Consider the following 16,248-nt stretch of genomic DNA (forward strand, 5'->3'; position numbering starts at 1 on the left):
GAAAGTAAATGACACGTCCCAACATGATAATCATGACATGCGTGTCTTATAAAACATGACTATATGCTACAGTCATAGTGCGCTCGTGGTTTAGCTAGCTTCTTATATACCAATTTTAGTGAAGCGTGACGTCAATAGATGACGAAGGTATATGAGCAGTGCAAACATGATAATCAAGAAACTCGTGTCATGTAAGAACATGACAACATACCGTACTCATGATGGGCTCGTGGCCGTTTCGCTAGCTGCGCACGTAACAAATTTAGTATCACTGACCTGAAAGGATAACGAACTTAAATGACACGTTCAAACATCATAATCATGACATGGAAGTCATGTACGGCACACTTCACCTCCCCTCGTAAACTTGTGCTCATGTTAAAGTGACATATCAACCTTCCTCATTCGTGCTTCGCATATCATCGATTCCCACTGTACGTGGGGTCTGCCATTTTTTTTGCTGGTGAAGCAAGTAACACGCATTTTAAAAATCGATAATTTGTCGTTTCTTGTTAAAACTTTACGTTTTAACAGTGAGGTCAAAATTTTCGATGAATTTCGCCAAGTAAAAGTTTTTGACCTAAAGCTAACGAAATGAACTAGAGCCGGTACAAGCAAGTCATATGACTGATATGTGTGAAATATACCTGAAGTCGCGTGTATAGCTGACTGCAGTTGATCAGTAAGACAAATATGCAAATCCTTCCTTGGTTCGATTATGACTGCGGTGGACGAAGTTTACATTTATTCGTAGGCTGGAACCCGCTGGTTCCAGCCTACGAAAAGCTCCTAGCGAAGTCGTGTGCAGATGTCGGTTCTACTAAATCTACAAGAACGTGTGACAATAAGGCGCTAGTGATATTTCTGACGTAACGATGGTGAGTGCAAATACGAGCGTGCCACCGTGGCACTGGCCGGTGCGGCTTTTCACGGTGAGCAGTGAGGGTGGCGAATGCTGCACAGTGACGCGCCGGAGGACAAACACATTATTTCAACATAGGAGTTTAGAGCACGCACGCTCCTGGGCCCCCACACGATCCCGCTGTGCTCAAGCGTTTATTTGATGGCGCTCTATGACGCTGGCAGCCCGGTCGGCAGGCATCGTCTGCTCAACCGGGTCCTCTGAACGCAGTAGGGTCTCCCAGTCCACTCAGCTATTGAGGCGCTCTATAGGGCCAGTGGGGGAGGATCCGCCGGTCAGTGAGAAGTGATGTGTGTAGCAGAAGCATAAGACTCAGGGCTGAGAGTACAGGCTGGTGTTAGGAAAAGGGGGTGATAGTGCGATAGGTTTAGAGGAGAAGAAGAGTGTAAGTATGTTCATCATCATCAGCCTGACTACGTCCACTGCAGGACAAAGGCCTCTCCCATGTTCCGCCAGTTAACCCGGTCCTGTGCTTGCTGCTGCCAATTTATACCCGCAAACTTCTTAATCACATCTGCCCACCTAACCTTCTGCCTCCCCCTAACCCGCTTCCCTTCTCTGGGAATCCAGTCAGTTACCCTTAATGACCAGCGGTTATCCTGTCTACGCGCTACATGCCCTGCCCATGTCCATTTCTTCTTCTTGATTTCAGCTATGATATCCTTAACCCCCGTTTGTTCCCTAATCCACTCTGCTCTCTTCTTGTCTCTTAAGGTTACACCTACCATTTTTCTCTCCATTGCTCGCTGCGTCGTCCTCAATTTAAGCTGAACCCTCTTTGTAAGTCTCCAAGTTTCTGCTCCGTAGCTAAGTACCGGCAAGATACAGCTGTTATATACCTTCCTCTTGAGGGATAGTGGCAATCTACCTGTCATAATTTGAGAGTGCTTGCCGAATGTGCTCCACCCCATTCTTATTCTTCTAGTTACTTCAATCTCGTCGTTTGGCTCTGCGGTTATTACCTGCCCTAAGTAGACATAGTCTTTTACAACTTCAAGTGCACTATTACCTATCTCGAAGCGCTGCTCCTTGCCGAGGTTGTTGTACATTACTTTCGTTTTCTGCAGATTAATTTTAAGATTCACCTTTCTGCTCTCCTTGTCTAACTCCGTAATCATGAGTTGTAATTCGTCCCCCGAGTTACTCAGTAATGCAATGTCAGTAAGTATGTAGCTGGCGCCAGATGGTGATCTGTCGGTTGCTGAGGGAGGAGGAGGAGGAGAAATAAATGAGGAAGGACAGGGAGGTTAGCCAGTTCTTAGACCGGCTGGCTAACCTGTACTGGGGAAGGGGGTAAGGGGTATAAAAGATGAGAGAAAAGAGACGTTGCTGAGGGACTTGTGCGGTGGAGGATAGAGCTGGCGTTCTGCCCTATAAGCCTGAGTCGGCTCGTTGCAGGTCGTTGAAAGTGTGCGCGCGCTGCTTCATGAATCCGGCATCGGACGCCGCCAGCGCCCGGTTTAGAGAACTTCGGGCTAAGAGGTTGGCGGCGTCGTTTCTAGGATTCCCTGAGTGCGCGGGCACCCTGATCATATTCACATGACAGGGTGGGGGCGCTGCGGCGGACCGACTCAGGGCTGTCTAGAGAGCCCTTGTGGCGGCAGAAGGGCTTGGCCTTGCTGTCCCGACGTGGGAGCAGCCAGCATTGGTCTTGGACTGATCCTCAGGACCTTAATAAAGTTCTTCATACCATACCATATATACCGAGGTGATTTTGTACCAAAGATTATTGATCAGCGCGATTGCCTGCGTCTAATTGTGTTTTAGCCACGTAGGTTTTCATTGTATGCGTAACCTCAGTGATCTGATATCAACACTAAATTTAATTATTGATTTTGGTTTCTGTCTCGCTCAACCCTATTAGCAGGTGGGAAGCATATTTTCTGCGACCGCCACGCGGCACACCAGTGTTCCTATCTTACTGTTGCTGCATTCGACTTCAAGTAAAACAAAATACCATATAGGTAATCGTCAAAGCGAATACAGAACAAGGAAGAATACATTGTTGAACGTTCAGAAATTGAACAATATGTACCAAGACAGACTCAAGTTTCATGAAATAGAAAGGTATTTCATGGTAAATAAACAAGTGGTGAGAAGTAACACTGTTCATAACTTCGCATTGGGTAAGAGTTTGTGCCTAAGGAATATGCAGCATTATCAATAAAAACACTTATGGTGAGTGCCACTAAATGAGTGCCACTAAATGCAATACAAAGGCTACAAGATAAAAACTACAGTATATTCTCGATGTATGTATGACGTCAAGTAAATGAACAGCATTAAATTTTATTTCATTCAGACATACAGAAATGGTCGCTAGCCAACAAGAACTTCCTGGGCAGTAGATTGTTAGTTTATTGATCTCAGTGAGGCTTTCATATGATTCAATCACTGCAATGGCGAAAAAGAAACCATACACATCCATACATAAGAAAATATTATATCATAAAATTATAACGAAAGTACACGACGACTCAATGACACCGAAATTATTTGGTTCAGGCACAGACTGAGGTAAAGAACTGTCTTCTCCATCAGTCATTGGTCCATAACACGTAGTATTAGCATAATTATCTCTGAGGAACTCGTCAACAAATTTCACGGAGAATCAAAACAAGTATATCACCATTCGGTCAGCCTCCACTCACCTGTTGAATTCGTGTAAGTGTGCAAAAGCTGACCAGCCGAAATACCGATAGGTGAGAGCACTGATATAGATTGTACGTCCTTGAGCATCGCTTATAGATGTTAATCTTAAAGTGGTAGTACGTGTCACTGCAAGCTTGGGTCCCATGTCACAAGAAGTTTATTTTTCCTGTATGTGTTTCAATTTTTTTTTAAAAGAAGAAGCGGCTGCAACTAATGCCTCATACCAGCAATCCGTTATCAATATGCATCGGGCATCCATTTCTGTATGCACGGGGCTCATATTATGGCATGTATAGAAAGTTGCGAATTACTCCCACTGAAACGCTATGAATGGTACTTGCGCCATCATTTCTGATAATGTTTTGAGGTTTAACGTCCCAAAACCACGCACCATCATTTCTGTTTTTTTTTTTCATTCTACGAAACATTGCAACTAATACATCACATACGTCATACATCAAAAGAAGAAAAAGGAAACAGGCAATAAACCACACATTCCAATCCAATGTAGTGCAAAAAGTTAAGAGAGGCAGGTGTTACTGTGTTGTCTGCCTGTTAGCTAACCACGATTGCAAGGGTTAGGAAACATGCCTTGCGTTAAACAAGCTGAAGTTGTGAGAACTTCCATTATTTATAGGCTGAAGTGTGATTTCTGAATATCTTGATGTCGTCCAGGTTATCCTTGACGGGACTATGTAAAATATACTCCAGTAGCTGTAATATTCTAACAATATTAGAATGTTGTTACACTTACGTGGACAACACAAGTCCGGCGAACTGCTACGTCTACGGTTTTAACCGTTCATTTATGATCAACAATTATGATTTATGATGAACATGAGACGTAGTGAAAACCTTATCGGAACAAAAATCAGCATTGGGTTTCAGATTTGAAATAGTCGTTTCACAATCGTACGCAAATGAGGCAAAATCATACAAAACTATTCTACTGTACATTCGCGTTCCGTGACACTGCCGTTTCACGCGTTATTCATCTCACGGCAATGCACTACCTGGCCGTGGTAGTCATTTTTTTAATTTCACATTTTATCACGTGGCCCTTGGAACAGTCAGCTGATCGATGTGTTGGTTTGGGCTGTCTAGCAATCTTCTCTTGGTTTTAAGCGCCGAATCTATGATGACAAAGACACATAGAGATATGAAAGGTGCAAGCACTTCGTTCTTATGCTCGGTTACAACGTGAAAGACAATGTTCGCTCCGCCCGCAGAACTACAGCTCACAAATCATTCACCTGTGAAACACAGTCATGTTCACTGGGTTTCACTCCAACCTCAAGTGCTATTTTTCGGCTGATGTAAATACTTCGCATATTGACACAGAACGATTCATCGTTAGTACCTCACATTGCGCTTTGTTGAGCAGCCATCTCTATCTCTGGTGAAGTTTACGAGGACGTTGAAGTTTCCGACCTCAAAATAGCGACAGGAAGTTGTGTCTGTCTGGTAGAATCAGCTATCTGAAACACTCTTGATGTGCTTGACGTCACAATAAACAGTACACGCTATTGGATGGAGCACTCACGCATATTCTTTGTAAGAGAGACAGCGGTGACTGTGGTTGGAGCTAGCATGTTTTTTTTTTTTCTTATGCTGTAACCGACTACAAAACATGCGCTTTTCGTATCTCTAGCGTGGCAGGAAATCATAGATTCTGCGCCAAAAGTAAGACATCTCTGAATGTTGAGGAGACCCAGAAACACAGTTAGATTCATCGTTTCTCAGAAGTCCATAGTGAAGTGGAGCTGCAAGCTCGATCCCGCCTCGACTGTTCAGACACGAGTTCTCACTAGTGTAGTCCTCTGGCAGGCGAGAGGCTACTCCTCGGTGCTGTACCCGAGCCTCTGCTTCAGGCTGAGGTAGACGTGCGGCTTGGCGCGTATCTTGTAGTAAAGGAGCGTGGCGATGATGATGGCCAGCACGACGGTGACGGTGATGAGGAGGCCGAGAGCGACGCGCATGGCGATGTTGATCTCCTGCCAGCCAGGATGCTCCACGGCGACGCTCTCGGCACACGGCATGTCGGCGCTGCTCAGCTTGGCGACGAGACGGCCCTCCAGTTCCTTAGGGCTGCCACACCTGCCGAAGAAAGATACGGCATACTTACTTTTTTAGGAAAGTGTAATGTTCGGCGAGCTGGTATGTAGCTTAATGGTAAGTTTGGGGTACAAACTAAGAACAAAGAAAAAAAACGAGAGAATACCGAATAAGTGCCCTATACACGAACACAGGGGCTGCAAACGTTTCGTCAAGTCCAAGTCCCTTTTTTATGGGACCTCTACGCATAGTATGCTATTCTTTTTTTTTGCGCTGCGGAAAATAACCTGTAAATAGATGACGTGCTCTGCCATAATGGAGAGTAGATGTAAGCATGAGATCGATTCTCGCAAAAGCCCATCGAATGGTTGGAGTTGATATTAGCTACAATCTTGAAATACGCACAGTCCATGTTCACAAGGGCTCACCCTACAACACCACATCATACCATTCACTGGTACGCATACACGCCATTGCTTCCTGTCAGTATGTGGTCTGATTCCGGGGCGCTTTTCCCCGTGTATTATGCCACCACGCCACGCAGGGTGAGCATACTCAGGCCACCACACGCTGGCGTGAGATGGCGCCATCTTACGAAGGAGGTGGAAGAACCACGCCGAAAAACTCTGTTGTCATCACAAAATTTCGTTGCCGCGTTACCTCCCTCAATTTTTACTTGCATAGATCAGGCATATTGAATTCCCCTATGTGCATTTACTGTAATCAAGAGGAAACGATCAGTCATTTTTGATTACATTGTCGCCGTTTCGATTTATTCAGGCAAAGCATACTAGCACCACCTCTTCAAAGACTGGGCTTGCAACTATCACAACCTGATCTTCTTTCATTTGGAGCCTCTACACTGGGTTTCAGCCACAGGGATGTTTTATTCGCCGTTCAAGAATACATCACTGCGACTAAACGATTTTCTTGCTAAATTGCTGTCTCACTATTATTCTTCTTTTTTTTTGCAAACTTGATATCGGTATTTCGAATCAAAATTAAGTTACAAAAAAAATGTAGGAATGACGCAATGCTGAAAGTTTAGGGCAAATTCACCTTATAATCGGCCAATCCCCTTGTTTGGGTACGAGCCATTTGCACAGGGAAACAACAACAACAACAACAACAACAAAACTCTGTAGAGTGCTAGGATGTTGTTGTTCCAGGCAGGGGCGGGTCCAGCCACTAATTTTAGGGGGAGGGGGAGGGAGGGGTGTCGCCCGAAGTAACACATGAGAAAGGGGCGTGTTCATCACCTTCTTGTTTTTACTAGGTGAAAACTCCCCTCATAGCATATATACTGTTGATGTGTGCTGACCAGGTGTAGGCACTTATCCCGACAGCGCGTCCAGATAATGTTCGCCTCTTTCCTCCCCTTGGCCTCCATGTTGCAGCGCCCCCACAAGACCGCGCCCAGGTCATGTACTAAAGACGACGAGCTGCGTGCGTAGCGTCCGTCATAGAGTTTGCTAAAATTAAGCAGAGGGGACTCTGGCGCTGCAATCGTTCAGTGACCATGGGAATGATGGTATGAAGATGGAAACATGTATAGTACACAGATTTGCCAAGTCTTCGAAACTGCGGGTGGCGAATCACACTTGTGGTTTAGTTGATTGCTGGTTTTGGCCTTGTTCGAAATAAAGAACAGACACTTTTGAACTTCACAACCAGATTTGAAATGGTAAGCCTAAAAGATTAAGGTGGCTAAGCCGCAACTTCTGAACATTTGCTAATTGTTGTTTCGTGACGAAGCAGCTTCAAGCCATGCGAAGAATTTTAAAAAGTACGAAGACTTGGCAAATCCATGTAGTTGCCTATAATTCAAATGCTCGCTGAAGCACCATGCGTTGCAGCTCTCATAGACACTAGCACCACAGTTCCCTCTAGTGTATATTTAGTTAACCCTATGCTCGGACTTCAACCCATCTTTCCTTTCTCTCCTTACTATCACTGCTGTGCGGCTTTATGTTATTCGTTTTATCCCCTTCTCCCATAATTCTACAAAGAGCTTAGCCGTGTCGCCAGATTAGGCAGGCAGAAATGATCTCCTTATTATTTTCCTTCAAGAACCATGCATTCATGATTGAAGCTCGCACTGGAAATAACCTTCAAATCGCGTTATACTGTGAGCGTCATTGTATGCGTATTGCAGATATACTGTCGGGGTAATGAAAAGTAATTGATGGTGAAGGAGGTGCATTAAGAACCAATTTTACCAGATTGAGCGCTACTCCGCTGAGATACACTTCGCCTAACCACACCGACAACGTGCTAAACTAAAGTATGCATATATATTTTGGTGCTTATTCAGGATAACTGGGTCTGTGCCCAGTTATCCTGGATTAAATTATGCCCAGTTGCTCTCATGTGTTCTAAACCCTCTACACGAATATTATACTATAAATTATTCACGAGCAGAAAATTTATTGGTGAAACTTGGCGGTGAGGGAGGGCTCAACTGCGCATGGTGTGCAATGTTAAGCTTCCACGAAATGCTTGATAGAGGTCGGAATCTTTTCCCATGTTTTTATAAGTGAACAATGCTTGACCGACCTCGTTTCTGCGGTGGTGAGTATTTAAGTCGGGCCTGGCACTAGTAGTAGTACATTAGGCTTTCTCTGAAGGCATCCTAGCATCTGGTTAACCTCCCTGCCTTCCTTTTTTCTCTTTTTTTTTCTCTCTCTTTGAAGGTAACCATTCTGTCTATTGCATAGTCAGGAAAAGGGGAGACCGTATTCTCTCGCTCATCCAGCTTGGGTTGCGAATGGCGGTGAATGACGCATTCGGTGGATGAGAGCTCACGCGGCGTCATGTGTGTGTGACAAGAACTGTTATCCTTGGAGTGTCTGGAGGCCCCTAAGGGCCCTTTACACAGAAAGGGATCTTATTCTGGGACCCCACTGGGCAAGGCTGCTACCCGCGCCCGTCAGACTAGAGCTCTCTTTGAGCCTCCCGCCCTGAGCAATGGAGTAGGACTGCTTCCCATGCCACTGTAGTAGGAGAAGGGTTCGGGGGAAGGGAAGGCTCATCTGAAATTCGCACACCATATGCATAATGAAGGCTAGCGATACGTATTCCGTACGCTGTCAAAAGGAACGAGGCGTACGGTTCTGAGCGAGAGTGGAGAGGGAAAAGGACGGATATCTCACCTCAGCTTGGCGTCGATGACGTCTCTTTTCACGACATGCGGCATCCACTCGAGCTTGCAGTCACACTTCCAATCATTTTCAGCAAAGTCCACCTTGGTGACATACTCCCAGCGTAGAAGGTTCGCGGGCAGGGTCTTCAGCCCCGTCTGGCGAGCGTAAAATTCGTCCAGGTCAATTCTAGCGTCAGAGCCGTTGTAGGTGAACGCCCTCCTGTCGATGCTTGACAGCCTCTTACAGAAGCTGAGATCTATGCTCTTGAGACTCGTGACGTCGCTGAATGCGTGGGCCTCAATGGTCGTCAGATCCACCATGTATTTCAGGAAGAGGCTCCTGAGAGAGGTTAGGTTGTAAAAGCTGTAAGGTTTGATGGTCGTGATGGGATTCCTGCTCAGATCCAGGTGACGCAGCAGGCTCAGCCGGTGGAGGCCATTAAACGGAACCTCTTCAAACCCGTTTCCGCTGAGGTCGAGCCACTTGAGGTTGGTCAGGCCGTCAAAGTCCGTCTGCCTGAGCTCCTTGAGAGCGGTGCTCTGAAGGATCAGCTTGTTCAGTGAGGTGAGCGGTGCGAGCGCGTTGCCGTTGAATTCTACGAGGCTGTTGTAGGCCAGGTTCAATTCGGTGAGGTTACCGAGGTGGTCGAAGATCCGGGGATACAACGTAGTCAGCCTATTGTGGCTGAGGTCGAGGGACTGGAGCTTACCGAGATGAGAGAAGACCTCTTCCTCGAGAGACGCGAGACGATTGTGAGACAGCGTGAGCCAGTTCAGTTCTCCAAACATCTGCAAGGCCGTGAATGCGATGAACTGTATGTGGTTGTGGGACAAGTCGAGCACGTGAACGCCGGGTGCCGTGTAGAAATAAGTGTCCAACACGCTCTTCAGGTCGTTTCCCGCCAAATTGATTTCGAGGACGTGGTTGGGTAAGGCTAGCCGGTTCAGTGAAGGGATGTGTTTGTAGGAACAGTCGATTGTTTTCGGGACGGCGTCAGAGTAGCAGCCGCAACTGTGAAGCCGACATAGATGTGTCGGGGTGGTTATTGGAAGATTAGCCTGAATGGTGTCATTCGTTCCGTGAACTTCAGCGTGGACTTGGCTGCCGTTACCAGAGAAGAAACCACCGAGTAAGTTGCACCGTACACTGTTGGCAAACAGTACTAGAAGCAACGCTGTATATGTTCTTTTGGGGACCATAATGAAGAAGCCTGCACAGAAGAATATTGCACATAATGTTTTTAGGTTTAAGACTCCATAACAATTACAAAAAATGGCTTTGAAGGCCTCTTTAGTGATGTTTGCAAGTGAATTTCGACACACCTATATTTTTAATAGACTTATAACGTGCGAATCCTAAGTGCGTTTGCCTTCTGCAGCCATAGCATTGGGTCATCGTGAGAGGAATCTAACCCACGACCTTATTTTCAGTATTAATCGCTACAATGCAGCCACTGAAGCTCAGCCTTCATGCAGAAAAAAAAAGACAAAAGTTAAAAATGTATGCAGTTTTTATGTGTCAGCTATTTGATAAAAATGATCCCTAAACTGTCACGATGCTTCACCTTTGACATTACGAAAATATAAGACTGTGCCGCTGGCTACAGTATGTCGGATGTCCGGTAACGAGAACATTTATTTATTTATTTATTTATTTATTTATTTATTTATTTATTTATTATTCACTTTCAGAATTTCTTGTGGAGATTGTTTTAAGCAGCCAACATGATGGGGCACAACTGCGCCTGATATTTTTATAAGGCTGTCAACCTTCTACTCTACAGAAGATGGAATCCAGAAGTATTAAATTCACGGCGCAAATTTTGTAAGGAGGCAATAAATTTGGCTCTTATCATATGAACACGTCTAACACAGAACTATAACTCCCACACTCTATAATCCTGGGAGGCTCTCCTCCCCAGTGCAGAGTCAAACTTCTAGCAGGACTTCATCCGTCAAGCCCTTGCAGGTGCCGCGTCTCAATGGATTCTAGAGAACGGCTAAGGGTGACGAGGAAGGTGGACTTTCTTCTTATGTCCATGGACTGGCGTTCTGATGAAGTTTCTATATGTGTGTATGTATTGCTGTATACACCAAAATAACAAACTATGTTTGCATTTTAAAATGTCGCCGCACAGCTTTCTACTGGATAATTGTCAATTATCGCTTAGTCTATATTTTTGATTGGGTCATTTATATAACTTATTGGCAACACCCACTAACATCGTGTATCATTTAGCCAACAGCAGGCGACAAAGGCAATTGTTTAGCCTCAATGTTATGAATATTTGTTGGGGCAATTGTACTGTCTTCTTTTGTAGCCCTAGTTCATAGTTACTTTTTTTGCGGCAATTACAGTGGCGTACTTTGTGCGACGACTGCTTCTGGTAACTCTTTCACTCTGTAACGCATGTACAGATGCACACTTTTCTATAGATACCTAAACAAAACATGACTACGCATTAGAGTAAGATGCAGTAAAGCAAGGCACCTCCGTCTCTCCAAGAGTTTACACTGATACAGATTTCGGTTGCTTAGTGAAAAGCTACCAACAAATGCTTGACACATTACCGCATTGGATAGACCCTTCAGTATGGTAGCTACACCCTGGATCTAAGCCAAACCACGAAGATCTCTCGAAAAATGATTCCTACCCCGTAATCTTGGCAAAGTGTTCAACAGTTAAGAAATTGCAACTGAAGTTCCATTTTTGCCATGGCGCACGTAATGGTAAATGAAAGCAGCGTTTCTCACACGCCTCTTTTGACCGTTACAGGTGGGACTCCGGGAATCTCTGCAGCGATAAGCGAAAACGAAGGTAAGGTCTGAATGACAGAATTTCTTGAGTCACACTTTAACGATGCGTTGGTTGAGCCTTATCATAAAGAGTACGAGGCGGCAAGTGATACTTGCCACGTACAGGCGAAAGGCCTCAAGATAACCTAGGCAGTAAAAACGTCACCTGCACGTTCTACCTACTGCCAGACCTAGTAGCTGGGCTGAAGTAGCTTAACATAGAATTTGAACAAGCTGGGCGCTGATGCAAATGCACCGGCATAAAAGAAAAGGCGATAAGGAGTTCCACACCGACAACCACTTCGAACAAACAGCGGAAGCGCTAGAATGCCTTCACCGGATATGGTTTTACAATTAAATATACTGCTGCATGAGGTCAAAGGCTGGACTTCCGGCTACGTTTATTATATTGCGATACTTAGACTAGGCAAGATGGCCTGTCAGCCGACGAATGAGTGAAATTGGAAAACTGATTTGATCGAACTTCTTTCGCCGCCTAAGCTACGTTTGATTTAAAAGTACACGTGACAGTATCTGCAGAAAAACCAGATATATGTTACCACACTGCTCTTGGTCGCTGTCCTCTAAAATCTGGTTATAGAAGTGGTGCTTTAGTTACATTCGCATAGAAGCACCAAACTAGGGCAAAATGTATGAATCGGTCAGTTCGTAAGCCAGCGTGCCATCCGAACCCAGGAGTTAGAGAAGCTGGTACCGTTAACACTCCATATTACTTGATTGATAAAACTGCCGATGGTATCTCATTGTTCCTAGATTTGAACAACTGGTACCTACTTTGAAATAATAAGACCATGAAAAAAGCATATAACGCAAATAAAGGCAGGTCTCTTTCTGTAGCTGTGGTAACAGCTGGAATTTCAGTGGTTGCTAAGATGTATAACTGCATAACGAAAACCGTCCTTTCCTCAAGGTGATCCTACTTACGAAATATTTTAAATATCGATGCATAACCTGTACATAGAGATATTCAGAAGCTGCAAACTTAATTTTGATTTGGCCTACTCGTTCCAGTTGCCGAAATGAAATTTACAATACTGATGTCATATAACATTACTTTTCTTCCCGGTAATAGAGCAACCACTTTCTCTACATCGGGCATCAACGTATTCAGTTAATTATATTTAGTGACAGTGATAAAAAGTTGTCTTGGAATGCCTCTATAATTAAGGTTAGTGGATGAGGAGGAAAAATAAGCTTTTATTATTACCGGCAGTTTAGTTGGTTGAGCTGTACTTTTTAAAAAAATAATGCGTTGCAGCTGCTACATGAATGAAACATTCTCGTGTACGTTAAAATTGTTTCGATATGAATAGCTATTCATCTGTTACATCTAGTCTACTTGATAATCTACCATGCTTTTCGAACATATTGAGTGAACACTGGCCTTAGTCGGGAACTGCAACATCACTCTAAGGACACCAAGCAAAAAATCTTCATTTGCCCATATTACAAGCATTGAAGGTTTTTTTGCAATGTCGGTGTCATGCCTTAATCCCCACAAATAAACCGAGTATCTGTGTCAAGTTTTGTTTAGAAACAGTCGTTTTCGTAACCTATTCAGACTAAAAAAAACCAGTATGCCATCTGAGTAAATAAAGCTATGACAGCAATCGCACTGTCTTCTCAAATCATCATTTGAAAAAGATTCAGCTGTTTCCCTAAGGCCACCAAATCATTACTTTCTAGTCTACGTAACATTAGTAGCACTCACTCTAGAAGAGCATTATCATCGTGGTCATGTGGACCAACAGACAGTGTCTATTGTGCACCTCCCACCCCCGTAACTAATGCATCTGTTCGCGCAAACATGGGGTGACTCACTGAGCGCCTTATCAACACTGTATTCTTAGCATCTATGCCAGACAAACACGTACAAGCTAGCGGTTAATACATCAAATATAACACAACGGTAATAAGTATATTTGCGAATGACAACACGTCTTTTCTGTGTATAGTAAGAAAAACGCCCAAGTTCTTTTCTATACCTTTAATAATCCGCTTGCACTCAAATGAAATTCATTTTCTCGAGAAGTTCACCAGCACTAATATGTTTAGAAAAAGTGGTTAACGAGCACTAATAAGCAGAAAGTTCTTGTTAATAAAGTTACGTGTACATCAACAAATCAAACAGAGCCCTGTGATCTCTGAAACCTAAAACCACCCTTATTTCCTAAGATATTCAGACTTAATAGGATGACGTAACCGTCGGGTACCTCCGGTAGTAGTGCGGCTGATTATGATATTTTGGTTTCTATATACATTTTTTTTATTTGTAGCTTAGTGAAACGCAAAGTTATGACCGTTGAGTTGGCGGGACCGTTTGACTCTTGGGTTGGTGAGACCATAATGTCGCTGCCGAGATAACGCCACATCTATCAAAACAAAATCGAATAAATGTCCGATAAACACGTTACAACAAAATTTGATACTGTCATCTCTAATTTTAATTTACACAACATATGACACGCATAAATGGGTAGTTGTCATAGTCTTCGCTATCCGGTTGTACCTTATTTTAATTAACGTGGGAGTTGTGTCGCAAAATTTTGCCGCGAATGTCATTCACGCATCGTGGCGCTGAGAGCGCTTTAAAACCTAACCATATTTACGTGGTAGTATTCTTTAAAGATGAGCGAAAAACGACGTGCACTCTTACCTGAAGCAGAACCGGTCGCAACTGCTAAGACTAGCCGAGACTGGCCAGAAGGCGTTGGCTCCACAGCTCGCGATAACGGCTTGTGATCTTTGCTCTCTACGTAGATACCGGCTGCTCTGTACAAGGTGAAGCCGTTGCCGTGACGATAGCCTAGATAAGCTCTCTCTCTCTCTCTCTCCTGTCTGCTCTCTTCAGCGTTGACGCACGTGAACGGCAGCGTTGGGACCGGGAGACCAAAAGGTGGCGTTCTAGTCGTCCCACTCAGATGCACCGAGAGCCCTGCGACCTCGTGGTTCTATTTTGACGAGTAAATCGGCTTGCACCGGCGTCGATAAGCAGTGGCGAGAGCTTCTTCGTCGTCCAAGCTGCCGGCCTTATGTGCCGATGGGGTTCGGTAACACGATACTGGCGGGAGAGTCTGGGCGGCCGGATGGCGCCGCACAGGAGGAGGTTCGTGCACGAGAAAGTGCTAGCGAAGCAGCGCAGGTGTGTAGAAACGCAGCTCGGCCTCTCACGTAGCCTGGACGTCGGCCGTGCAAGAGGGCACCGGTGGTGGAAGCTCGCATTTTTACTGCCGTTTCTCGTGCAAGAGACGTGCTGTGACGCGAACGTGGCCGCCGGTTGAATCGGAGTGTGTGCGACATCTATGCTGTGCATACTGCTACTGCGACCGACTGCGAGCATGTACAGCGAGTTCAACACTTTCTGCATTACGCGCCATCGAACACCCACTGGTTCGCACGTAGAGAAACGCCCGATTAAATTTACGATAGAATGGCTGGCCCCGCTACTGAAACAGTTGAGCATCGTACACGTAATTCGAAGGTCGTGGGTCTCGTTTCCACCGGCGTGCGAAAGTTGTGTTTTTTTTTTTTTTTCGAACACTCTAATCCATTTCCACTTACGTTATAACTACAATAGCACAATAAAACTGTAGGAATAATGTCCCTTATCCACCTATTGACTTGAATTTATGGTGGATTCATTAAATTCTGTCTAAAAAAGGAGCGCACACCTTATAGCCTATCTCTTGGCTCTTTACAATGTGCATAACGTGACACCATCTTTCTTTCCTTCTTTTTTTTTTCGCGAAGCATTTCTTCGCGAACTTCGACGAATTCAAATCTTTCTATCTATCTATCTATCTATCTATCTATCTATCTATCTATCTATCTATCTATCTATCTATCTATCTATCTATCTATCTATCTATCTATCTATCTATCTATCTATCTATCTATCTATCTATCTATCTATCTATCTACGACTTTTAGCTCTCCTCACCGCTTCGATATTTGCATCAATATCAAAATTGGTATGGCAACATGACTGTATGACGAGCAGAACTGACTAGTCATAACATGAAAATCATGATATGTATGTCATGAATTTTTACAATTCATGGACTTGCTGCTCTTGCGGTGATTTAGTTCTCATGACATACTGCAAAACTGGTATGGGGTGACATGACTGCTCAGCAAACACAAATGAAGAACCCTAACGGGGAAATCACGACATGCATGTCATGTAAGAACATGATTACATGCCACGCTTCTGATGCGCTATCGGCCGTTTTGCTAGCTTCACATATACCAAATTTCGTATTAAATGATGCGAACGGACGACGAAGGTATATGACTGGTGCAGACATGATAATCATGACATGCGTGTCATGTAAGAACATGACTACATGCTACGTTCATAATGCGCTCGTGGCTGTTTCGCAAGTTTCACATATACCAGATAGATATATAGATACGCTCAAAGTCACCGAAGTTTGCTGAGAAATGCTTCGCATAAAAAAAAAACCGTGCTTGAGTCGAAACGCTCAACTCATTACACGGAGAACACGGATGGTCGCTGTTTCTCACCGACGCTGTAGATCTGTGGCTCTCGTATGTCAGCTTCACCGTCGACGCGTTCCTTCGCGTTTCCCGCGGCAACGCTCGCCTTCTCGTCTCCATCGAAGGATGATCCGACGCGCGCGGAACGACATACGAGGCT

At 44.6% G+C, this 16,248-nt stretch overlaps 1 protein-coding gene across 1 annotated transcript; it reads right to left on the reverse strand.

The window, feature by feature from the left end:
- Positions 1 to 5,275: 5,275 nt before the first annotated feature.
- Positions 5,276 to 14,376, reverse strand: LOC142814577 (uncharacterized). The gene is made up of 3 exons (XM_075893529.1): positions 14,245 to 14,376; positions 8,782 to 9,982; positions 5,276 to 5,671 (listed from the first exon to the last, which is right to left on the reverse strand). The coding sequence occupies exons 2-3, from the start codon at positions 9,969 to 9,971 to the stop codon at positions 5,410 to 5,412; spliced, it is 1,452 nt and encodes a 483-aa protein (XP_075749644.1). The 5' UTR covers positions 9,972 to 9,982; positions 14,245 to 14,376; the 3' UTR covers positions 5,276 to 5,409.
- Between the last annotated feature and the right edge of the window lie 1,872 nt (positions 14,377 to 16,248).

The sequence above is a fragment of the Rhipicephalus microplus genome, chromosome 4 (assembly GCF_043290135.1).
Source record: "Rhipicephalus microplus isolate Deutch F79 chromosome 4, USDA_Rmic, whole genome shotgun sequence".
Classification (NCBI taxonomy): domain Eukaryota; kingdom Metazoa; phylum Arthropoda; class Arachnida; order Ixodida; family Ixodidae; genus Rhipicephalus; species Rhipicephalus microplus.